The sequence below is a fragment of the Harpia harpyja genome, chromosome 2 (genome assembly GCF_026419915.1).
Source record: "Harpia harpyja isolate bHarHar1 chromosome 2, bHarHar1 primary haplotype, whole genome shotgun sequence".
Lineage (NCBI taxonomy): Eukaryota > Metazoa > Chordata > Aves > Accipitriformes > Accipitridae > Harpia > Harpia harpyja.
In genome coordinates, this window is record NC_068941.1 from 20,098,876 (window position 1) to 20,121,970 (window position 23,095).

The 23,095-nt window shown below is 56.6% G+C and overlaps 2 protein-coding genes across 2 annotated transcripts; both read left to right on the forward strand.

The window, feature by feature from the left end:
* The first annotated feature begins 6,105 nt into the window (after window positions 1-6,105).
* On the forward strand, window positions 6,106-10,624 carry LOC128134653 (nucleolar protein 58-like). The gene is made up of 7 exons (XM_052772660.1): window positions 6,106-6,184; window positions 6,564-6,820; window positions 7,235-7,320; window positions 8,012-8,124; window positions 8,868-8,985; window positions 9,808-9,934; window positions 10,414-10,624. The coding sequence occupies exons 1-7, from the start codon at window positions 6,106-6,108 to the stop codon at window positions 10,621-10,623; spliced, it is 990 nt and encodes a 329-aa protein (XP_052628620.1). The 3' UTR covers window position 10,624.
* A 186-nt stretch (window positions 10,625-10,810) lies between these two features.
* On the forward strand, window positions 10,811-13,659 carry LOC128134661 (uncharacterized). The gene is made up of 6 exons (XM_052772671.1): window positions 10,811-11,127; window positions 11,431-11,553; window positions 11,764-11,884; window positions 12,362-12,559; window positions 12,674-12,798; window positions 13,479-13,659. Exons 1-6 carry the CDS (start codon window positions 10,811-10,813, stop codon window positions 13,636-13,638), a joined length of 1,044 nt encoding a protein of 347 aa, XP_052628631.1. The 3' UTR covers window positions 13,639-13,659.
* The last annotated feature ends 9,436 nt before the right edge of the window (window positions 13,660-23,095 follow it).

Below are 23,095 nucleotides of genomic sequence, written 5' to 3' on the forward strand. Positions count from 1 at the left end.
CCCAGCGGCAGCAGCGTGGCAAACCTCATCTTGTTGTCCCAAAGGGGTTCTTTTACCCGGTGTGCAGACGGCCAGTAACGCACTGAGTCGAGATACTTGGTTTTGATTTCTTTTCTGCGCAGAAGAGGGTGCCAGGCATCTAACACAGCCAGCACACACTTGAAACATGTCAGGATCAAGGAAAAAGTGGTAAAAAAATACATGATTGGTTACAAACAATTTATATAACAGAAGTGCTTCTACACATGTCTACGTGATTACCTAACTCGGTATATTAAGGTGGTCTCTTACAATTACATACTCGTTATGCACAAGTGGGTGTCATTTTTAACATTAAAAATCAAGCTAGGTTAGCTAAGGACATGCTTTTCTTGACACTACTCCAGAACTGGGCACCTATGGTATAAATCAGCAGGAAGGAAATAGCACTGACAGAACCTCGTTGTTTCACATCCTTGCTTCAATGGATTCAATGTAGGGACTTTCCATTCCTATTCCTATGGTTTCCATAACTGATTGTTGGAGTCGACTGTTGTCCTTCCGACATCAGTCTGTGCTGGAGTCCAGCCCCTCCTGTCACCTGCTCAGAGAGAGATGTCACTTTGAAGGACAGCAGCACCTTTAACCCGGCAGCTTTTTCTCCAGTGCCACTCCTGAGTTCCCATCAGGCACCCGGAGGCTATCGCAGCAGAAGCCCCCGCTGTGCCTCGCAACGGAATATACAGCACCACTGGTGGCTTCAGAAAAATGTGTTCCCACAAGCTGGAAAACCAGGATAGAAGTTTATCAAGTTTTCAATCGTTTTCTTTTAAAGAGAGGAGCTGGAAGTAACTGGAAGATGTTCCGATGTAGCAATCCATCCAAACTCCCTATCAGATGTGGAGGAAGAGGCTGAGATGGCCAGCGCCCAAGAGAAGAGGCTTCCTTCTGCTGAGGCAGACCGAGAGGCGTAACGACTTTTATCTGTTCTCAACTGACATCAAGGCTTTTGCCTTGGACCTTGAAACTGAAGACTGAATATCTGTCCTGGTTTTGGCTGGGACAGAGTTAATTTTCTGTCTAGTAGCTGGTATAGTGTTATGTTTTGGGTTCAGTATGAGAAGGATGTTGGTAACACACTGATGCTTTCAGTTGTTGTTAAGCAGTGTTCATACTAAGTCAAGGATTTTTCAGCTGCTCATGCCCAGCCAGCAAGAAGGCTGGAGGGGCACAAGAAATTGGGAGGGACGCAGCCAGAACACCTGACCCAAACTGGCCAAAGGGGTATTCCATACCATGTGACGTCATGCCTAGTATATAAACTGGGGGGAGTTGGGCTGGGAGGGATCGCTGCTCAGGAACTCTCTGGGCGCTGGTCGACGGGTGGTGAGCAATGGCATTGTGCATCACTTGCTTTGTATGTTCCAATCCTATCAGTATTATTATTGTAATTTGATTATTGTTATTATTTTCATTATTAGATTCTTCCTTTCTGTTCTATTAAAATGTTCGTATCTCAACCCACGAATTACACTTTTTTTCCGATTCTCTCCCCCATCCCACTGGCAGGGGGGGAGTGAGTGAGCGGCCGCGTGGTGCTTAGTCGCTGGCTGGGATTAAAGCGTGACAGAGAACGAGCTGGACATTTTCAATTTTGGAAATAGGCTGTGCAGAGAATAAGAGTAACGAGACGTTTAGGTGCTGAGGCAAGCGCAGGTGCCCCGTGCTCTTTGGCCCAACAACACCCTGGCTCCTTGTTTGCGTCGCACCTAAAAATGTAGTCATTCTCTGTTATTCATTCTCTGTTATTCATTGTAGAGCCTGTTTCCAAATTAAAAAAGGCCAGCTAGTTCTCCCACAAGGAAGGTGCCGGGAGTGAAAGCTGTTTGTGGAGACAACCTTCCCTTTGCAGCCCATCCACAGGCCCAATAGCACTGGGGATCAGGTCTCTCCTCATCACTTAAATATTTCGTTACTCTCATTCTCTGCACAGCCTACTTCCAAAATTAAAAGCGTCCAGCTAGTTCTCCCACAGGGAAGGTGCCAGGACTGAAAGTTGTTGCTGGCCATCACCTTCCTTTTCCAGCCCGTTCACAGGCCCGAGGACACTGGGGCTCTGTGCTTGCCTAGCGACCTAAACATCTCGTCACTCTCTCTCTCTCTGCACAGCCTATTTCCAAAATTGAAAAAGTCCAGCTACTTTGCCGGCATGGAAGGTGCCAGGAATGAAAGCTGTTGCTGGCCATCACCTTCCCTTTGCAGCCCATTCACAGGCCCAAGGACGCTGGTTGTCTGCGCTTGCCTCACGCGTAAACATGCCGTTCTGTGCAGTATATTGTTGACTATATCCTTGGCAATGGTGCAGTCTCACCAGGAGATTTGGAATGGATCTAAAAAAAAAGTCTTATCATTCCTTTTTAAGTAAATTGGGCACAGACAGGTTCTCCCTTAGCACCTAGGTTCATCACAGCTCTTGGCCATTCCTGGGTGCTGTAACACGCAGGTAACACCCTTCTGGTAATGCCTCATGAGGTGGTGGGATGCCCAGCCGGTCAAGGAGTGACCTAGGCTTGTTGTATTTGGAGGCAAATATGCTGGGAAACGGAGGTGAGATCAGCATCACGGATGACGCTGGCAGTGCAATAGTAGGGCCAACACTGGAAAAAGCGTCAAGGGAGCTGATGAGCCTTAGGTCTGTGATGACACTGAGCCCTGCAGCCGGGTTTGCAGGGGAGGATTTCAGCCAATATACGTGCCCCACTGTTAGGAGTAACCCCTGTGGTCTGCTCTGAGGGCAGAGGGGTGCAGTTCATTTCCACTGTGAGGATGCTGAAGGCAGCGTCTATGATGGATGCATGTCCCAAGGGTCCTTAAAACACGTGGTTTGCGGTGGCAAGGGTGCTCTGTGCTGGGCGTGGATGGCAAGGGGTGAGCAGTGGGAGCTGCAGCGGGACCCGCGTGGGGACGGTTCCAGCCAGCTCCGAAACAGGTGTGAGCAGCCACCGCCTGCCAAAGCTCCGCCAGTCAGGGGACCCCGCGGCTCCCCTGACGTGCGGAAAACAGGCTCCACAATCAGTGAGACTGTAAAGTAGGTATGTTCATTCAGCGCTGGGCAGCACGGGGGGTAGTCCCACCAAAGTCGTGCGTGCCCGACTCGGCAGTTTGTCTCAAGTTTATACAGTCAAGTGTTACATATTCACAATACGCCTATACATATGCATGACCTATCCCCGCTTCATATTAAAATTAACTCCGAGAGGTCATTTCCATAGTCTCCTCTCAACTGCGCTTGCGCAGTGCCTCTTTATGGTGGTCGTCTGGTGGTCGCAGAGATGAAGATAGACGACTCCTCTTCGTCACCGCTAGTAACCTTTTTTCTTGCGCAGGCTCAGTGATTTCTTGGTATTCACCCAAGCCGCAAGACCGGTCTTAGCTGGCTCTTGGGGCCTGCTCCTGCTTCTTATCAGGAGCTGTCTCTACCTCATTGGCTGGTCCTTGGGACTAGCTCTTGCTTATCAAAGACTGTCTCTGCCTCAGCTAATTTCAACAATGTAAGCGCTAAACATCATCCTTCATCCCCCCTTATTATGTCTACTGAGATTCTCTTGACTCCCCTTGTCTCACCCCGCTGCAGACATGTTGGCTAAGAGAGGCAGGAAGAAGCAGGGAAGGGTAGAAGGAAGCCCATAAGCACTTAGAGCCTGGTTGAGCCCCCGCGTGGGGAAGCCCCTCCTGGTCTGGAGACCGTGAGGTGGGGGCAGCCCCCTGAAGACCCTTCCCACTGCAGAGCCCCCCGGCAGGGCCTGGGCAGGTGGGGAGGGGGGTTGGGTGCGTGCAGCCCCTCTGTGACACAGTCTGGGGTCACAGTGGGACAGCCCCACATCACAGTGGTGACAGCCCCTCTTTCCCCATCGGGACCAGCATCCACCCCACACCCCCCGGCAAGGCCGAGGGGACGCCAGGCGCTGGGGGCTGTTCTTGCCACCGCTCTGCTCTAGAAGAGCTGCTCTGCAGTGAGGAGGAGAAGGCGGAGAGAGGCAGCACAACAGCACTGGGGGTGGTGAAGGGCGGCGGCGGAGGAGAGCAGAGAGGAGGAGTAGGCTTTTTGCAGGAAGCAAGAAAGCCATCGGCCAGCCACCTGCTGCAGTTCTTGACCTGGAGCAAGGGTGGAACTAAGATGGCAAAAGACCTCTTCTTGCGGCCTCACTTGTCTCCAACAACTGAGAAGCTCAAGAGTACTGGTAAGGCCCTCACACCCAATTTCATGAGTGCTGCCAGGTCAAGGACATCTCTGAAAACAGGCATGGAAACCCTGAGGGCTGTGGGGGTGGCTGCTCAGGACTGGTGACTGCAAGGAGGGACCTGCTTGACCATCCCTGAGGGACGAGGGGCTGATTCGACAGCCAGGGCTCCTGGTTCTCTTCCTGACGTGGTCCCTGCTTTCCTGGGGCACCCCAGGCAGAAGTCCCTGGCCCCAAAGGGCTGCTCCTTGCCTGGTGGTGAGCATTGCCCACCCTGAGCTCATGTCCGAGTGGAGGAGCTGAAGGTGCTCGTGGGCTGTGCAGAGTCGGTGTGTTTGGAGATGCAACGCAGGGAAACTGGCTGGGGAGACACCGGGGCCTGCCCTGACCCTCTGAGACTTCCGCGGAACCCAGCACCGTGCCCTCGCTGGCGTGGCAATCCACTGCCGGTTTCCCATGGGAGCGAGTCACACCCTGGAGAACTGCACCTGAAAGGAAAGGAGCCCTCCTGGAGGCCAGCTGAGGGGTCCTTTGGTTCTTGCCGGGCTCTAGAGAGACCATCTGAAACACTTGTGTTAGAAATACATTGGTCCTTGGACAGGAGTGGGCTGAATGGTTTTGTGGTTGCTGCCTCAGAGCATGACATGTCTTTCCCTTGTTTTTCCAGAGTTCGTCAAGATTTGGGCCAGCACGTCATGCTACCTCAGCCAACGGCTGGCTCTCCACCAGGTGGGACTTACCTCCTTCTCCTCCCCTCACATCCTGACGAAGGTTGATGAAGTCCTGACAGACCTTTGCCATGGAGTGCAACTGGTTTGCCCCTCCTTTGAAAGACGGAACAATGCCCCAGCACGACCCTGCAACGCACAGATGTGCAACGGACCACCTCCTCTGTCCATTCGGATGTACAATAAGGTCCAGGCCTGGTGTCATAAAAAGGGTTGGCGCGTCTGGAGTCCCCATGGTCAGAGTTGCATGACAAAACTTGGGAGCCTGGGACACTTCAGGGTTTATTTCAAGTGTGGGAACCACACACACACACCACTCCCCCCCCCCCCCCCATGTTTTATCTTTTTGAGCCAAAGGATGTTTGTCAGCTTTTCCTGAACTACCTGGCTCTTTGTGAATGAAGGGGAGTGAGAGGGAAAAGCGTGGGCCCTCTTTGTCTTCTCCCAAGGTTTCCAAAGAGCCCACCTTGCTCCTTTGTACCTCAGGCATGGGCAGGGCACTCAGCGCCGTCACCATTCTCTGACAAGTCATCCATCTGTCCCTCCAAGACTTCTGATCCACCACCTCCTCTGTTTCAGGCTGTCCGCATTCCTGGACTTGGGACTTTTGTGGTTGTCAGAGAGCGAGTAGTCAGCAAGGAGAAGGATCCGGTGGTTGTGGAGAGACCCGTGTTTCATCTTGCGAACGCTATCGCGCGGGACCATGGCCTCTGATATGGTTGCATAGACGTTCCTGGTAAGCAGACAGACTGAAAGCGGCGCTTGCCTTTTTGAGCAGAGTGGGGAGGTGTGCTCTGTTGTCCAGAGGTGACTGAGCGGAGTACCAAACTCCCACCGCAATCCTGAGAACAGCTTCAGCTGGACAAAACCAGCCTGCTGTGAAAAGGACCCTGCCTACCTACTCGTTTTGAATAATCACCAGAGGACAATACAGCATAACAGCACACTCTCTCTGACCTGCCTCAACAACACGTTTCCTTCCAGTTTTATTGGTGCTGTGTCTTCTTGTTACATGGTATTTCAACTCTCGCTCCCTCTTTCTGCTGCGCTGGACCTAATACAGGCAAATGCCAGGCTCTTCCCGGCTCTCACAGCCTCTTTGCAAGGGGGAAACCCGGGGGAGGAAAGACGGTTCGTTCCAAAACCCAGTGACCGCAATGCCTGCGCTTCCTAGTCGCTGCTGCCATTGCAGCAGCTGTCGCGGGACCCTGGGGGGCACCAAGAGCTTGGGACTGTGTTTGGGGTGCATTTGTGTCTAACAACAAAGAGAGCACAGAGTGTGGGCACAGCTCCAGTGGCCTGGCACCCTCCAGCTTGCCGTGGGACCTGGCGCCTTTCTCCCCACCTTGTCCTGCAGTCATGGCTCTTCTTCCTGCCAAGCGCCTAAGCCTCTTTCCTTCCCTTTCTGTATCAGAGAAACCACAGCTGTTGGCTCCACACCTCACTTTCCACCTCTAGCAGGAAGGGATGACCGGAGCTTCTCCTCAGAGGCGCTGTACCAGCTAGACAACTCAGTAGCAACGTATTGCATGAGAGCCTGGCAGCTGCAGACTTTTGATTGTAGCCTGCTTAGCAGCTCTGCAAGTTCACGTGTTTCTCTTCTCTTGTTTTTCAGGTCATCAACATTTTGAGCAACTGCCATACGCTCAGATAGCCTCAGACAACGCTGTCTCTGAGGGCACGGTGCAGCTCTGCGTGGAAAGGACCATGCGTCTTTTCCGTGTCTGCCTCGAGAACAGGGATAACGTTGCCCTCGTTTGGAGGGACGTGGGCATGCTGATCATCCAGGGAAGAGACGTAAAAATGAGATTTTACACAGACTTTCTGAAAAGGCTGAATGGGACTGACCAGATGTTGCAAGCTGTTCTCGAGGTAGGATTTTTATTTTCCCAGTGCCACTCCTGGTTCTTCTGAAATGCATTCTGGGGGCTGGGGGGCTGCTTTCTCCTGGCCTGCCATGCCTTTTGTTCAGCCACTTGGGCTCCTTGCGGTCTACAGTACCGCAGGCGCTCTGTAGAGCGCTTCCCTTGCGTGCGATGGTCCGGCTTTGCAAGAGGTACCGCCAGAGGGGCCTCACTTTGTGACAAAAGGCCAGCGTTGATGGTGGGCAGCGCTCCTGGCCTCACTCTCGGGGTAGGGAGCAGAGGCACAGGCAGAGCAAGGCGGGCTGAGGCCAGAGCCCTTTGGCTGCTCTGGCTTTTTGCTTGCATTGGTCTAAGGTGGCCTGAGCAGCCAGCCCTTCCCAGTGTCCCCATGTCCCATCATCTGTCTCCATCCTTGTTGCAGATGCCAGAGATGAGGGACTCGGTCATCTCACGCCATGACACTGCTGCTTCCCAGACCTCTTCTGGGCGTGTTGTCGTCCTACCGGGGTATGTTTGCTCCTGCAGCCCTTGGCTGAGCAAGCGAGCAGCTTCTCAGCTCATGCTTGGGAGGGCTGCCTTGCCAGGCGCCGGGAACTACACTCGTGATGGCACTGAGGACTGAGTGTTTGAGAGGCCTGTCGGCAGGGAACTCCCTGCTTGCTCTTGTTCAGTTTGACTTCATTTGGAGGAACATGGGACAGTGACAATGCTTCATGTGCCTGTCCTACTGTGGACCTAGAGAGGCATTTAGGCAACATTTTCCATCAGGTTTCTCCCGCTCTTTTTCTTTCCTGTGTGTGAGACTGCCTTCTGCTTGGGGCCAAGTGGTAGAGGGGTGGGTTCTTGTCCAAACAGGACCTTGCAGCTGGTGGGGTTCTGCAGAGCTCTGTCTCGTGCCAACATTGCTGTGCAGTGCCATCGACGACTGAGGGGAGGGAGGTGACTCCTTATAGCTGCAAAGGCATTAATCTGCAAGGCTCTACAAGAAACTTGGAGGACTAGATCAGGATTCAAAATGGTATTGCATAATCAGAGCACTAGAGATTAGTCTGCCCTCCATGTGCACTATGAGTAAAGAGCGGAATCATTTTCCCCAGAAGCAGCAACGGGAGTTCCTGCTGTGGTCCTCCGGGACGGGCTGCCTTGGGAAACAAAGCGGTGTCCTTTTTTCAGCCTGGTGCCTACTTCCTCTTTCCAGGTACAAGCTTGAGACCGTGCCTAAAATGCCAACAGTGAAAGCAGACCTGACAGGACATGTGAAGGCCACCCCAGAGAAGGGCTGGGGAAAAGGTGATGGCAGTGGAAAGAAAGGTAAGGGACCAGCGGGTTGCTGGCAGGGGGCTGGAGGTTTTCCTTCCTCCGCTCCTGGAGGGGATTAGAGCTCAGGTTCCCCCAGCATGCCTGGAAGAGGCAGAGGCACCTCCTGTGACTCTCTGTAGCCATTATGGTGAAGCTCCAGTGACCCATTGTGGAACAAGGTCTCAGGACAGCCCTGCACCACAAATGGCCACTGGGACTGCTGAAGGACACCTTCCCAGCGGCCTCCACTCCCCAGCCTGTGCTGCAAACAGTGCCAGCCTCTAACCCTGCTTCTTTCCATCATATTCTCAGAAGCAATGCCTTTGGTGTGAACCTGCCCCAGCAGCAAATCTGTGTGCATGGGACCAATGCAGAAATCCAAGAGCTGGCTCCTCTTGTGCTAAATGATTCCCTTCCCCAGCATGGCTCTTGGAGACCACCAGCATCTCCCAGGGAGCCCCCCATTACAGCACACGGATGAGAGAAAGCTGTCGAAACAGTTTTCCCCGGGGAATAATGGTGCACTGCAGGCATGAGGAGCTGGGCAAAAAACCCAGTGTCAGAAAAGGCCTAAGGCCTCCCAGGAGACATGGCTTTCATCCAAAGGGGTGAAAAGGACCACCTTCATCAGTGTTACCACAGGCCTGAGCAGACCTGCACATCACTCTTCTTGGAACTGGGACATAATAGGCACCCAGTTCCCAGAACAACACCAAGATGCTGTTCTGAAGACGCGTCTCATTTCCTGTTTCTAGAGGACCTTGCCGAGCAGCGCCTCCTTCGTCGAGCAAGGCTTTCTCCAAAGCTGTTACCTGCAGCGACTGTAAAGTCAGAGCAGGGTCAGAAAGCTGAGGGGAGGGAGCCTCGCGCCAGGTGAGACGCTTGCAGAAATGGTGAGGGTGACCCCGTGCTCTCTCGTCTGTGTGGGAGCGGGATGTTTCTCCTGGACACAGGGGCTAGACAAACTCAAAGTGCAGTTATCCCACGTCCCACTAACTAATGGTTCCTTGGTGCACGGCAAGCGTCTTTTAGCTTCTTGGGAGACTCTGCCAGCAGCACCATTTCTGTCTTTGCTCCTGGTGTGCGTATCCGTTGAGTAACTAACTGCAAGTGCTCCTTCCAGGAGCGGAAGGTCTGTTTGGCTTTCCCTTCAGATTGAAATGACCCCGACCTTTCTGTTTGCTGAGAACAGTGTTCTGCACTTAGGTACTGCAGAGGGTTCCTCCGATTAACCGGAAGCCTCTTCTATGTCTTATGGCCTGCAAAAGAGAAGGGCCAAGGAGAGCTCAGTGGCAGGATTGCTTTTCTCATGGGGTCGTGTCCTCCTCCTTTTGACACCGCGTCCCCAGGGCCCAACCTCCTCGTACAGCCCGTGCGCACTCTTTTATTTCGGACCACTGAGCAGACTTCGGTGCACTGACCCGAAGGATGTAGCGGTATCTCCGGGCGCAGGACCCTGTTCCTCTCGTTGCTCCAGCAAGAGAGGGCCTAGACCTGGGCATCCTGAGTTTTAGTGGGGCTGTTGGGCACATCTGAGTCTGACAGCTTGGGGTCTTCTCTGTCTCTGTGGACTTGATCACAAGGAGGCAAGTAGAGCGCATTCTGCTGCAGAAGCAGGCGCACCACTTGGAAGCGCAAGATGCAGAACCAGCTCCTCCTGCGCTCCTGCCAACACACCCTGTTGTGTCTTTGCAGGCAGCTACCGGCCATCCAGGGGAGCTCCTTGAAGGAAAAGGAGGAGAAAGAGAAACAGAAACTAATTCCTCTGGTCGAACCCCGAACAGTAGACTTCATTGCCAGAGCTATTGAGAGGAGAGAAAAGGTACCTGACACGGGCTGCTGCAGCGAGCGTGTCGTACTGGACCGTAGAGAAGCGCCGCTCCACGCATGCCGATTCTCACAAGGTTCTTCACTGTGTGTGCACAGGACCACTGACTAGTTGCTTTGGTGTTTACTTGAAGAGAGGCGGGTGACTCTGCCATTTGAGAATATATTCTTCACTTCCATTAGCCTCATGAAACACACCCAAAGACCTTACTTGTGAATGTTTCTGCCGGCAACGTGACTGGAAGGCTTGTCTGGGACAGCCAGCTGCCAGGTGGTTTTTAGCCTGGTGGTCGCTTATCTTCCTGGTCATTACAGACGGGCTCTTTGGTGGGAGCAAACTTCCCACTGGGAGCAAACCAGTGTGGGCAGAAAGGCAGAAGAGAAGGGGCAGAAGGGAGGGTAGGAATGAAAACAGCCCAGCCCTCTGCAGGGCAGACTAATGCTGCCTGCTGTTGCATTTTCGTCCCCCTCCAGAATAAACACTTGAAGAGGAAGGAGAAGCTTCCAGAACACATCCAGAAATACTTGGATAAAGAGGAAAAGGAGAAAACAGAGCTGGCGGAGGAGGAAAAAAGTAAACTGCAAACCCGGCCAGTGACCAAAAAGAAGGCTAAGAGCGAAAAGGAGACGGTGAAAGCGAAAGCTAAGAGAGAAAAGGAGACACAGAGGAGCCAGGTACTTTGAATTCCTGCAGAAAAAGAGCACTTTCTCTTCTGGGGGGCTGAGATTGCAAGGTACCTCTAGCACCCCAGCCGTCCCAGCAGCATTGCTGCAGCAGAGCTGGGCGGGTGACTGCTGCCTTTCCTGAGCAAGAGGGGCGACAGGGAGTTGTAGTGAAACCCTGGTGACACTCAGGCATCACCCCAAGGGTATGCTGAGGTCCTTCTCCTGGTTTTCCCCATCCCGCTGGGGTCCCTGCCAGAAGTGGCCTGGGGGTGTGCATGCTGGGAAGCAGCACCCTGCGGGTGCGGGGCTGTTGTATGAGTCTCTTCCTGTGCAGGAATCCAGTACCGCTGAGCAAGCACCAGTCAGCCCCTCAACTAGCACGGAGACGGGGGACTCCAGCCCCGACCTCCTGGAGACGAGGGACTCCAGCCCCGACCTCCTGGAGACGATGATGGAGGAGTGGGAAGAGGCCGGAGGCGAGCCACCCACAGTCTGCGAGGACGACACTGTCCCCCCTAAGCGGTAAGAGTGCGCCAGCGCCAGCCGAGGCCTGGAGCACTGGGGTGGTGGTGAGCCACTGGTGGTGGGTCAAGGAAGCCAACCCCTGAGCCATGGGGCCTCACAGAGCGCCCGGGGATTTCTCCAGCCATGGGAATGAGCTGGGTTAGAGCCCGATGGCAGGGGCCAAAGCAGGTGCTTGAAACTCCTGCTGCCTTGAAGGGGTTGTGAGGCCGAATGGGGCCACGTAGGCGTGGGGCTGGGCGCAGGAAGAGGCAGGAGAGTCGCAGCTGAAGGGTCAGAGAGACTTTGTCCTTGCTGTTGCAGGAGCCTTTCCCCACGGACACGCCAGGCCCTGCGGCAGGTGGTGACGTGCATCCTGGGGCAGGTCACCCGCAAGCGCAGGGGGCAGAGGGATGACCAGACGGATCTGCAGGACAAGCTCAAGTGGTAAATCTCTCCAGACACGGGCAGTGTCTCCTCTCCCGCGCTGCCCTTCCTCCCGCTCCCCGCAGCACCGGGGGAGACAGGCGCTTTTCCTGGCACTGGCCTCTCGGCGGAGCCACCTTCTGCGGCTGCGGCGGGCACCCAGGTTGGGAGCCCCGGCTGGAGAGCGGTCTCCTTGTGCTCACGCCGCCTCCTCCCACTGTGTGTCTGCAGCGAGCTGGCAGTGCTGCAGTGGCGTCGGTTGGGGCAAGAGGCATGCAGCAGCCCACAGCTGCGGGAAGCTGGACCCCAACCTGCACCCCCTGCTAGGGCAGGGAAGAGGAGGGCAGGACCGGTACGTGGCGTGGGCTCCTGGAGGGACTGTGTCGTGTCCACCTGTAGAAAAGCGCAGTGATACGGATGTCATGTCTTGCAAGACCCCATATCGTGTGCTTAGCTGAAGGCTGAAGCACTTCTCCCGAGGTTTTCTCGAGAGGCAACAGGTTGTTCTGTCCATTTGGAAGACAGCCTTCACTTCTGTCATCTCCAGCAACACCCGAAGAATTGATCTGGTGGTGTTTGCAATGGCGACAGCACTGCCAGGCTTGTCTGGGATAGCAAGCAGCTGGGTTGCTTTCAGCCCCGTGGTCACTTGGCTCAGGGGGTCATTGCAGAAAGGCTCTGCAGTCGGTCCTGTGAGGACTGTGAGCAAACCAGGGCTGACAGAGAGGCTGAGAAGAAGGGGCAGGAGGGAGGGAGAGAGCTAAAATCCCCTCAGCCTTCCGCCGGGGAGACTAACACTGCCCGCTGCTGCATTGCCGTGGTCCTGCAGGCGCAGCCCCGCGTGTGCACGGAGGAGGAAGGACGCAAGCTCTGGGACTCCTTGCGCAAGAAGTGCCAGCAGAAGGCAAGGGCAAAAGTGGCACCCCCGAAGGCTTGGAAAGACAAGCGAGAGCCATGGGAGGCCCAGGTGCTGCAGGCGGTGAAAAACAATGAGGAAAAGAGTATTCCTGTCCTGCGGGGAGCCAAGGTGGGAAGGTCCCTAAGCCCTAGGAGCGTGGGGGCTGACTGTCCTGTGTGGGACTGTACCAGTTCCCTGCTGCCCAGTGACACCTCCTGTGCTCACCCCTCTCTCTCTGTGCAGGGCTCCTGCGTTCGTGGCACTCCAGAGTGGTGGGGAGAGGGCAGAAAAGGGCCATCCGCGGGGGATGAGGAGAGCCCAGAGGACAAGCTGAGTCTCTGCCTTTTGGAGTCCTCACCTCTGAAAAGGTGAGTGTGGGCCAGCTTCAGGCCAGACCTGGGCCAGCTGGGGGCTGGTGACCCAGCTGTGGGTGGGGGAAGCAAATCCCAGAGCCACGGGCCTGGACATGGACAGCATCCTCTCCTTTGTCATACCGTGGGAATGGCATGGGTCAGTCCCTGATGCCAGGTGCCTCTCTGCAGCCCCAAGCACAGCCAGCACTGAGGGGGCTGTGGGGTTGAATGGGACCATGGCGGCGAGGGCGACTGGGAGAGGGGAGAGGTGGGAGGGTCTTGGTCGAGATGGGAGACTTTAGCCCTTGCTGTGGTAGCAGCCTTTCCCCACGACCCCGCGGGCTTTGCGAGGAGCAGCGACCCGCCTCCTCGAGAAGGTAGAGGGACAAGCCCACTGCTGTGGTGGTGAGGAGAACTGCCTCAGGTAAGGATCTCCAAACATGCCCGGTGTTTGCCCCTGCCCGGCAGTGCCCTTCCTTCCTTTGAGTTCCCACAGCCCCCGGGCAAAGAGGGTCTTTTCCCAACAGCCCTCGTGGCGTGGAGAGCAGCAGGCTGGGATTGCATAGCACGGACCATGGGCCTGCTCTCTCCAGACAGAAGCAGATCCCACCACATGTGTCCTGACTAGACTTGCAGTGGTGCTCTGCACCTCCCTGTGCATACAAGACTACAGAGCTCTGTATTCAACTCCTCAGCCCTGCGGAGCAGATCTGGTCCACGTCGGCGAGTGCCAGGAGAGCCTCTCGGGCACAGAGGCTCCCGAGAGAGATGTCCAGCAAGAGCCTCCTCCAGCATGACGAGCGCCAGTGCCGGCCAGCCAGGCTGTTAACACCAATGCTTCCGTCTGTTCAGTAAAGCCCCATCTGCAAACCACTGGGTCTGACGATGTGGGTCTTTCCTTGGTGGCTGTGAAATCTGCACTCGGCAGTGGGTGAGCTTTGGTGGGGCAGGGAAAGGCCACTGCAGGAAGCAGGGCTGGAGCTTCAGTCCTGCTCCAAGGGCAGCCCTCTCCCAAGGCTTTGCTGTACCAGCTTGGCTGTAGCCCTGCTGTTGGTGGCCCTTGCACCTCCTGTTCTCTGGCAGTGTGCCCTGCTGTGGCTGCAACATCTCTGCCGAGGAGGGGATTTTCCACGGGGGGAGAGGAGGGAGGAGGGGGAGGAGGAGGAGCAGTGCCGGGCACCCAGGGGAGCAGAGCTGCAGGGGGGAGCATCCGGGGGCTCGCACAGCCAGGGAGCTGCGGGGTGCCCAGGGCAGCGCTGTCAGGGGTACCCAGAGCTGTGCAGCCACCACCCTGTGCCACGGGGACAACGAAATCCCAGGCAGGAACCGTGCCTGGGGAGAGGGAAGCTACAGGGGGCGGCTTTTCAGCTGGGTGGCTTGACTCTGCCAAAGCTCTGCTTGGGCTCCAGAGCCTTTTGTTTGACACCTCCTGGCTAGAAAGGCAGGGTGGGGCTGAGGTGAGATGGGGACACCTCCGAAAACTTCTCTCCAGACACCTGGGTGGGCATAATGCATGCAACAGGGGGCCCGAGAGCGGGCTGTGCAGGAGGAGGGAAGGAAGCCCGTAACGGCTGGCTGTTGGGCACCCACACCCTGCGCGGGCTCCAAGGGGACTCCATGCAGGCGGTGGCAGTGACGCTTCCAGAGCCCAGGCAGGCTTAACGGCGCTACATGAGGTTGGGTCAGTCTGTTAATCCTCTGCGGGCTACTTTTTTCCTGAAAAGCCCTGAATTTGTGGGGACCTGACTTTGCCGACATAGAAATACACCATTTCCTTTTCACACTGCGGGATTGCTGTGCCTTTCTCGTGGCACCCGGGGACCTCCCTGTGCCTTTCTGTGCGTCCCAGGGCCTCCCAGGGCTGGCAGCAGGCAGCCAATGGCCTCTCCTTGGGCACTGCCGCCCCTGAGGAGCAGCAGGGTCTCCCGATGGGCAGGGGAGGATCAGGCACCTTCGGGCATGCTGATTCCTGCCTGGGGGCTCCCAGCACCGACCTAGAAAGCACCTCTGCACCCACCTCTCCCATTGCCCCCGCCAGGAAAGCTCTTTCCCCTGGTCCCCCCCTACTGATGAGCCAGCAGGGCTGGGGAGAGGGTAGCTGGGCTGCAAGTAGAAAGAAAGGCTGGGTGAGAGGCCAAGCCCCTGCTGTGCCATGCCCCTCGCCACGTCCGATGCCCCAGCGCAGGGCTGAAGGCCTATACCAGCTGCACAGCCTCAGCACCGACCGTGGGGCTCCCCGAGATGAAGGAAGCTGCGGCACGGCCAGGAGCCAGCCCTCCGGTTCGCCAGGAGAGAGCCTGGAGCAGGAGACCAAGTGATGATCTCTGGTGGGCTGAGGTGAGCCTCAGGGCACAGCCCCACTGGTTAGGCCCAGCGGCCCCAGGTCAGGGCCTTTGTGTGTGGATGACACTGGCGAGGCGTAACCCCACAGGCCCAGGGGCCTTGCCACCCCCTCCCACCACCCACAGGGTCCTGTGGCAAGTAAATTAAAGGCATTACTTTAACAAAGCAAGGCTGAGCAGCTCGGCCCGCACTGCCCAGGAGCTGCCCCCAGCAGTGCGTGTACCTCTCCACCAGCTATGGAGCTGCCTTTCGTCTGCATCTGGAGCATCCCACTACCTGCCACATTGACACCACAGGTTCCCTCCTACGGCATGGCTTACTTGAGGACAGTGCCCGCCCAGAGCTCTGTCGCCTTCTGCAAACTGCGGAGAAACAGCATCACACCGCTGCTACAAGTCCTTGGGACAGGCAGGGCTGACTAAATACTTCTGCTCTGGGCGGGGAGTCACAGAGACAGGACAAAGCTTCATGGGGCAGGATTGCAACTGCAGAAGTTACAGCTTCCTCTCTCCTGTGAGAGGGCCGGCTTCTTTGCCTTTTCTTTCTTTTTTCCTCTCTTAAGGGACAGAAAAGTCCTTCCAGTTGCTACGTGTGGAAAAGGGGCATCTGCCCAGGAAGGGCCCTGTGTTGCACCACCCTCACGAAGCAGGCTGTGTGTGTGTAGGCGGGGCTGCAGCATGGGATGTTCACAAGGGGAAACCCTGCTCAAACCGCTCCTCCTATTTCTCCCAAAGAGACCAGCTCGCTCTTTACCAACTGGCTGCACCTGGAAATGTCAGAGCCTTTGCCATGCTCTGCGCCCAGTTGGGCCCAGGCCTAGCCCACCGTACACATGCACCCTCTCTTCATTGTACCGCAGCAGCTGCCCCGGATGCAGCAGTCACAAGGAGGTGAAGTCGGCAGAAAGCTTGCGCAGCCCTGGAGCTATCTTCTGGTGACATTTTCCTCCCAATGGCTCGGGACTTAGTGAATGTGCTCTCCCTCAGAGACGGGTCGTGTTAACGCCAAGCTGAGGGCACGGGAGGTGGGCGCAAGAGTTACGCGGGAAGTGCCAGAGAGGGTAAGTCAGGCTGTAGCCCTCATTCCTGCTGACGGTACACTGCTCTGCCTGCAGGGCCCACGCTTCTGCTGGACAGCTGACCTCAGGAAAGCCCAGACCTCTGGGATTATGTTTGCCTCTCAAGTTGCAAAGCATCTTCCTTGCAGAAGCAGAAGACATCAGGCTGATGCTTCTGCTCCCCACCACTCCCAGAGGGCCCCTTTCCCCTGCTGGTGCCTGCCTGCTGCTGTGCTGATGCACCCAGCAACACCTGCAGCAGCTACAGGGAATGGTCACCATCTTGCTTTTGTTGAAGCGTGGCTTTCTGGTGACCAGTGTTTCTGTCTAACAGCTTAGGGTTTAGTTAGCTCCGTGCCCCAGCAAATAAGAACAAACCACCCAGAGAAGTCAGGAGTTTGGGCCTGCCCCTTGAACTAGACTGCCCTGGACATGACCAGGAGCTGTGCTGAGTTCCAGGAAAGCGGGAAGACCCAGGAAGGCCATGGCCAAAGAGGTTCGAGCCCTGGCAGGACGTCCATTGTGAAGGGAACACTGGTCGCACGGTCGGGATGGTCTCTGTGCAGCCCAGGGTACTTTTGGGACGTCACCTCTGAGCTACTGTGGCTGCCCTGTCCTCACTGCAGCTCCCCTCAGCAGAGCCCAGCTCCCCCTAGGCTGCTGCTCAGCAGGCGCGTAAGGCACGGAGGCTTGGCTGTGCGGTTGGCCTCTTTTGGGATCTTTCTTTTGGGGCTGGCAGCAACTTCGCCTGCTGAATCCCAAAGGTGCTTTATCTGTCCCATACTCCTGCCGGGCTCACTTGGCTGATGGGGATGCCATGGGTCTGTGGCCAGTGGGCTGGGTGCCCCGTGGGGGTTGCAGGGGTCTTTGGGAGTGCCAAGACACCTCACTGCCTCTTCCTCAGTGTCCCCCTGCAGCCGACGTGAGCTGTGCTTCAAAATGTCCTGCAGGCTGGGACCGTGCAAGGGAGCAGTGGTGGGGTTGGTGGGGTTTTGCGGACAGTCACGTCCCAAGCAGAAGAGGCGTGCGCTGAAAGTGGGTAAGGGGAAAGGCCCCTGAAAAGCTGAGGCTGGGTGACCGAGAATGGTAAGGATGCAGTTTTCCCCAGGGGAGCGTATCAGCTCCCGAGGTTTTCGGCAGGTCCCAGTTCATAAAGGAAGAGTTTCTCTGGGACGCAACTGAGTGCATGCTGCCCAGATGCCTGCGTGCAGCTGATGAGGCAGGGGTGGTACAAAGAAGGACCTCTCCCTCTGCAAAAGGAAGCCATTTATTACAGAAAAGCAGAAAGCTGATACAATTGTACAAGAGTCACAGTGAAATATCTTCTTTTTTCTTTTTCTTTTTCTGGGGAGATACGACGTTATCATGTCACTATTTCTTAAGCTTTTTAAAAGCTAGTATTAGAGTAAGCAGTAATAGGAACTACGTTACTAGACAAACATTGGCAAAGCTCTGGCAACAGTTGGCATCTGCGACAGAAAGAAAAGATGTAATTATGTGGTAGAGTCTCAACAGTTTTTTGCACAACCAGAGCCTGAAGAGCCATACTGCTTATGTCAAATCTGACATGACGGTAAGAATCGGGCTGTCAACATGCACACTATATTGCAGCAGCTTGTTGGCTTCAGTACTTCAATAGTCCCAGTTAGAATGAGGAAGTCTTGGCGACCCACTGCAGTTTCTAAACAGCTTGAGTGGTTACAAATGTGAGCAGCTACCAAAAGAGAGGAGCGCAAGGGAGAAGCCTCAAGTGAGGGACCTCAGCAGGCTGGAGAAATGGGCCGCCAGGACCATCATGAAGTTCAACAAGGAAAATTGCAAAGTCCTGCCCCTGGGGCGGAACAACCCCAGGCACCAGTATATGCTGGGGGCCGACCGACTGGGAAGCAGCTCTGCAGAGAAGGCTGCTGAGGATGCTGGCGGACACCAAGTTGAACTGGAGCTAGCAACGTGCCCTTGCCGCAAAAAGGACTACCGATGTCCCGGGCCGCATTAGGAGGAGTGTTGCCAGCAGGTCGAGGGAGGTGATCCCGCCCCTCTGCTCGGTACTGGTGAGGCCACACCTGGAGCACTGTGCCTAGTTCTGGGCTCCCCAGTACAAGGGAGACATGGACATGCTGGAGAGAGTACAACAGACAGCCATGAAGATGATTAAGGGACTGGAGCATCTCTCCCACGAGGAAAGGCTGAGAGAGCCGGGACTGCTCAGCTTGGAGAAGGGGAGGCTCGGGGGGGACCTCATCAATGTGTATCAATACCCAAAGGGAGGGTGCAAAGAGGATGGAGACAGGCTCTTTCCGGTGGTCCCCAGTGCAGGACCAGAGGGAACGGGCACCAACTGAAACACAGGAGGTTCCCTCTGAACATCAGAAAACACTCTTTTACTGCATGGGTGACTGAGCCCTGGCAGAGCTTGCCCCGGGAGGCTGTGGAGCCTCCACCTTTGGAGATACTCAAAAGCCGTCTGGACGTGGTCCTGGGCAACCAGCTCTGGGAGTCCCTGCTTGAGCAGGGGGTTGGACCAGATGACCTCCAGAGGTCCCTTCCGACCTCAGCCATTCTGTGATTCTGTGATCTGTGACTGCAGACATCATCAAATAGCATTTGTCCTCTCTGCCGCCTACCTTAGAAATCTCTAAAGGCACAAATAAGGAGCAGCTTAGGTGCTGTTCAAATCAGCCAACTTTTATTTGGATCCCAATGAGTTCTGTACGTTTAAAGAAGACTTTCTGAACCATCCTTCAAGCTCTCTGTCTCTTAGACTGTAGATGAGGGGACTGATTCAACATGTTAAGACAGTTTAGAAAAAAGAGCGTATTTTGTACAGGTTTCCCACTGTGATAGCATCTGGTAAGCAACATACCATGTTAAAGTTCCATTGACAGTTGTAACACCAAACAACGATCAGACGAGAGGAGCAGGTGTAAACACCTTTTTGCCAAAAGAGATTTTCAGACCGGAGGAAAGGATGTGAATTGTAAGATGCCAGAAATCGTAGCAATGTGAAGAGAGCATCTCGTCACATCTGTGGTGAACTCCGCACTGTGGCCAGCGTAGTATCATCGCAGGAATGATTAAAGATTAGCGTGAGATTACAAAAGAATTGGTAAATTTCATTAGCAACATACAAAGTCAGTTGGGATAGAAACACTCGGTTAGGATACTGACCTTACATTTTCTTATCCTGCTCCGAGCTTAAAGCAGAAAGCGGTATTCCTGCTGTGCTGCAGGGGAGAAGTTTCCGTATTGCTAAAAACCAAGCATAAGACACCCCTGCCCCTGGGGATAACATTCCCCACAGACCAAACCACTCAAATGGTAGAACTTCTGTGCAGCCCCCGCAGAAACGGGCTTCCCGCCATTCTGAAAGCTGGGAGGGAGCGCAGGCCATCAGGCAGGAGGAGTGGCCGTGGAGGGTTGGAGGTGGTGGTCAGCCAGCACCAGTGCAATGATGAGGGGTTCTTGGTCACGGTCAAAAAAACAGAACAAGGAAAAACCAGCAAGACAGCAATCTCCATTTCTGCAAGGTTCCCAAATCCTAAAAGGGCAAACTCAGTAGGAGATGCTTCATTTTCTTTTCCCTCTTTTCTGCATGAGCTCTTCCTGCTTGGTAGGAGGAAGAGAAGAGATGAAGCGACAAAAAAATGCAACCTGCGTTAAGCTTGAACAAATCTCAGACATCGAACATAACATTTCCAAAGGAGAGAGGCAGGGCTCTGGAGAGCACTGAAGGGAATGAAAGGTGCCGGGGGCATGCTGGGACGTGTGAACATGGGGCTCTGGGCCAGCTGGAGAGCAACAGGGAGATCCCCAGGGAATATGAGGGCAAATGTGGGACTTGGGGCCCCCCAAGAGGACCCAAGTGCCCAGGGGTGAGTGGGCCTTGTGCCACCCACAGGGGACACCCTGCCCCTCCCGGCCTGGGTGGCGTGTCACAGTGGTGCCTTTGTGACCTGACCTGTCTCTGTGACACCCTGTGGTGCTGCATATGGTCAACGCAGCCGTGGCCCCCACCCCGCAGTGTCTGGCGGGACGGCGACGGGACAGGGCGAGAGCGTGGAGCTGGCGAGGAGCCCCTGAGCGCAGCCCACGTCTTTCATCGCCACCCCCGGCAGCCCCGCGGTGCCGAGGCATTTTGCCGAAGCTTACCCCTTCCCCATCCCTACCCCTTTCCTCTGTCCCGCAGGATGGCGGAGAGACCCCCCAGCCGCCCCAGGGTGGCCTGGGAGGAGAACAGGGCTCCCCAGGAGAGCAGCTCTCCACCGGAGCCCCACGAGGTGTGCATGCCCAAGCCGTTGCAGATCGGTAAGTGAGGGGCCCTGCTGGGCTGGGCAGGGCTGGGGCCAGCGACCGCACCCCGATCGACGCCAGGGTCCTGTTTCCCCGGCACATCGGCAGTGGCAGTCCCACGGGTGGGGAGCACGGCACTGCCGGAATGCTGCTTAGGGCTGGGAGACTGCCCCAGCACAGCCTCCCGCAGGGTGGGAGACAGCAGAGGGGACCCGGCTCCTGCTGTGGGATATGGGCAGCAAGAGGCAGCTGGCCTGGCACTAGGCAGCCGTAGTGGGGGACGGGGACCTTTCCAGCCCATCTGCAAGTGAGTTCCTAAGCTCGGTGCCCTCGTGGCTTTCTGTGCCGTGCTGCACTCCAGCATCACAGCCCACCTGCCGGGCATCCTCCAGCCCAGACACCCGTGGGGAGACCGTGCCAGGGGAGCGGGAACGGGGCTGGACAGAGGGCAGAGCTCCTTCCTCTCCCCGTGTTTGCCTTCGGCCTCTCCCTACAGCCCTCCCTGCTCTCCTCCTTTACTAGGTGCCCTCTCTGCCGCTTCCAGCTGGCTGGCTCTGTACAGAAAGGAAAAAGAATCCATGCAGTTCATCCAGGTTTTTCTAAAGAACTCCAAAAAGGTAACCACGGCCATTTCCATGGTAGCTGTGCCTGCGTCTCCCGATGGAGCCACCGGCTCTGCTGCCTGCTGCCAGGGCTGCTGGGCGACCGCTGGCTGGGCAGAGCCGCTCCCGCCAGGTCTCCTGCACAGCACTGCAGCCCCAGTGCTCCAGTCCTGCTGGCCGCGTGTCTACGTTCTCACGCTCCCCGTTTGTCTCTCTGTCCCCTGGCTGCCAGGAGAAGGCCCAGAAGATGCGGTTCCTAGAGACCATCTGCACCCTGTGCAAAGCTGCCAGGTGCAAGGGCTGGTCACAGGGCCTGAATGCGTTCTGCCACAAATTTGAGCTGGCAGAGAACATCAAGGTGAGGGGACACCCGGCGGGTCTGGGGAGGGCGGCAAGGTCCCCGGGCACCGGCACAACGTGAGGACAGCGCATGGGCAGGGGAAGGCAGGGACAAGAGTGTGTGGACACCGAGCTGCCCCGAGGGGACTCGGATGCTGCTGAGAAGCCCTGCCAGCAGAGACCCCAGCACCGGGGCGGGGGGGCGGGGGGCACACTGGGGGCCGGTGCTGGGGCAGGGGCAGAGGGTCTCCGCCAGCCCTGCCACCTGGTGCTGGGTCTGCTGGTACTGGGTGCTGGCAGCTGCCAGGTCCCATCCCGGATGTGCTCTGCAGGTGCTGCTGGAAGAGGAGCCCATGGACCACCTGCACACAGCGGTGCGGCAGCAAGCTATGCTTGCCATCGCTGCCTTGAGGTACCTGCCAGGCCCCTGGTTTGGCTGGAACCTTTCCACAACCCGTGGCCCTGGGCCTGGCCGGGGCCACCCCCCATCCAGGCACAGTCCAGTGGTGCCATCAGAGGGCCTCTGCTTTGCCCTGCTGGCAGCTTGTTGGGAGGGCGCAGGGGAGGGCAGAGGGATCCTGCGGCTCCCCGCCACGTCTCAGCTCTTCCCCAGAACGGGAGGCGGGAGGCTTGCCTGCCAGGACTGTCCTTTGGCCCAGGCCATATCGAGGATGGAGGCGGTGCCTCCTGGCAGCACTCCCCACACACCCTCCATCCCTCTTGGGGACCCCCTGCTCCAGAGCTCCGTGTCCACCTGCCCAAGGCATCGAGGCACCGCTCCCAGCACCGGTGTCCGACAGGACCCCCCCCCCTCTCTCTCTTTGCAGCAAAGTGGAGATGGTGCTAGAGGGCAAAAAGAAAAGCCTCTTAGAAGCCTGCTTCAGGAGTGTCTTCTTGCTTCCTCCAAAACCAGACATGCAGGGCCTGGACACTACACTCTACTTTGAGGTAAGTGCTGGCTGAGCTACAGGAGCCCCCAGTCCCTCTGGGCTGCTCCCCGGCCGCCGCGTGCTGAGAGACAACCGGAGATCCAAGGCAGGGCAGGATATCGACTTTGCTTTGCCACCCTCATCCCTTTGTCCCCTTCCCGTGGGCCTGGCCACGTCCAGTGCTGCAGGCTGCTCTGCCCACAGCAGCTTGCCTGCTCCGAGGCTTCCCCTGGGCACCGCGAGGCAGCGCAGGCGTCCTCTCTTGCCGTGGGGAGTTCAGATCCGTCTCCAGGGTTGAGAGGGACTGCAGAAAGACTGCCACAACCCTTTGTCCTCCTTGCAGACCCTGGACGCCATGGACACCATGCTGCGGACGTTGGTGCTCAGCTCTTCTGCCTCTGGCTTCACAGAGCTGCAGACAATCTTACAGGTCTGGTGTTGGCAAAGAGTAGGGTTCGCAGGGGCTGCTCCTCACCCTGGAAGGGAGTGTCCACTCTTGAGTGGACAGTTCGCACCCCAGTGCCAGGCACAGAGCACACTGCAGGGAGGGTGCCCAGCTCCCCTGGGGGAGGCAGGGGTGGCCCACCATGTTCTTCCAGAGCCCAGTGCCCCCTGCCTGCAGTCAATGTGACTTGCCCTCTGCAGCCTCCTCCTGTGTCACGGCAAGGCCTTGCCCATGGCAATTCTGGGCCAGCTCTGTCCCCAGAGCTTTGCTTGCACCAAAGCGGTGGGAGGCATTTGACCCCTCTCCT

Excerpts from the sequence above, each read along its gene's own strand:
- LOC128134653 (XM_052772660.1), top strand. The coding sequence starts at position 6,106 with ATGCCTGCGCTTCCTAGTCGCTGCTGCCATTGCAGCAGCTGTCGCGGG. Across the intron at positions 6,185-6,563 it reads CACCAAGAGCTTGGGACTGT|GTCATCAACATTTTGAGCAA; the intron begins GTTTGGGGTGCA and ends CTTGTTTTTCAG. Across the intron at positions 8,986-9,807 it reads GGGAGGGAGCCTCGCGCCAG|GCAGCTACCGGCCATCCAGG; the intron begins GTGAGACGCTTG and ends GTGTCTTTGCAG.
- LOC128134661 (XM_052772671.1), top strand. The coding sequence starts at position 10,811 with ATGCTGAGGTCCTTCTCCTGGTTTTCCCCATCCCGCTGGGGTCCCTGC. Across the intron at positions 11,885-12,361 it reads GGAAGAGGAGGGCAGGACCG|GCGCAGCCCCGCGTGTGCAC; the intron begins GTACGTGGCGTG and ends GTGGTCCTGCAG. Across the intron at positions 12,799-13,478 it reads GAGTCCTCACCTCTGAAAAG|CCCTGCGGAGCAGATCTGGT; the intron begins GTGAGTGTGGGC and ends TCAACTCCTCAG.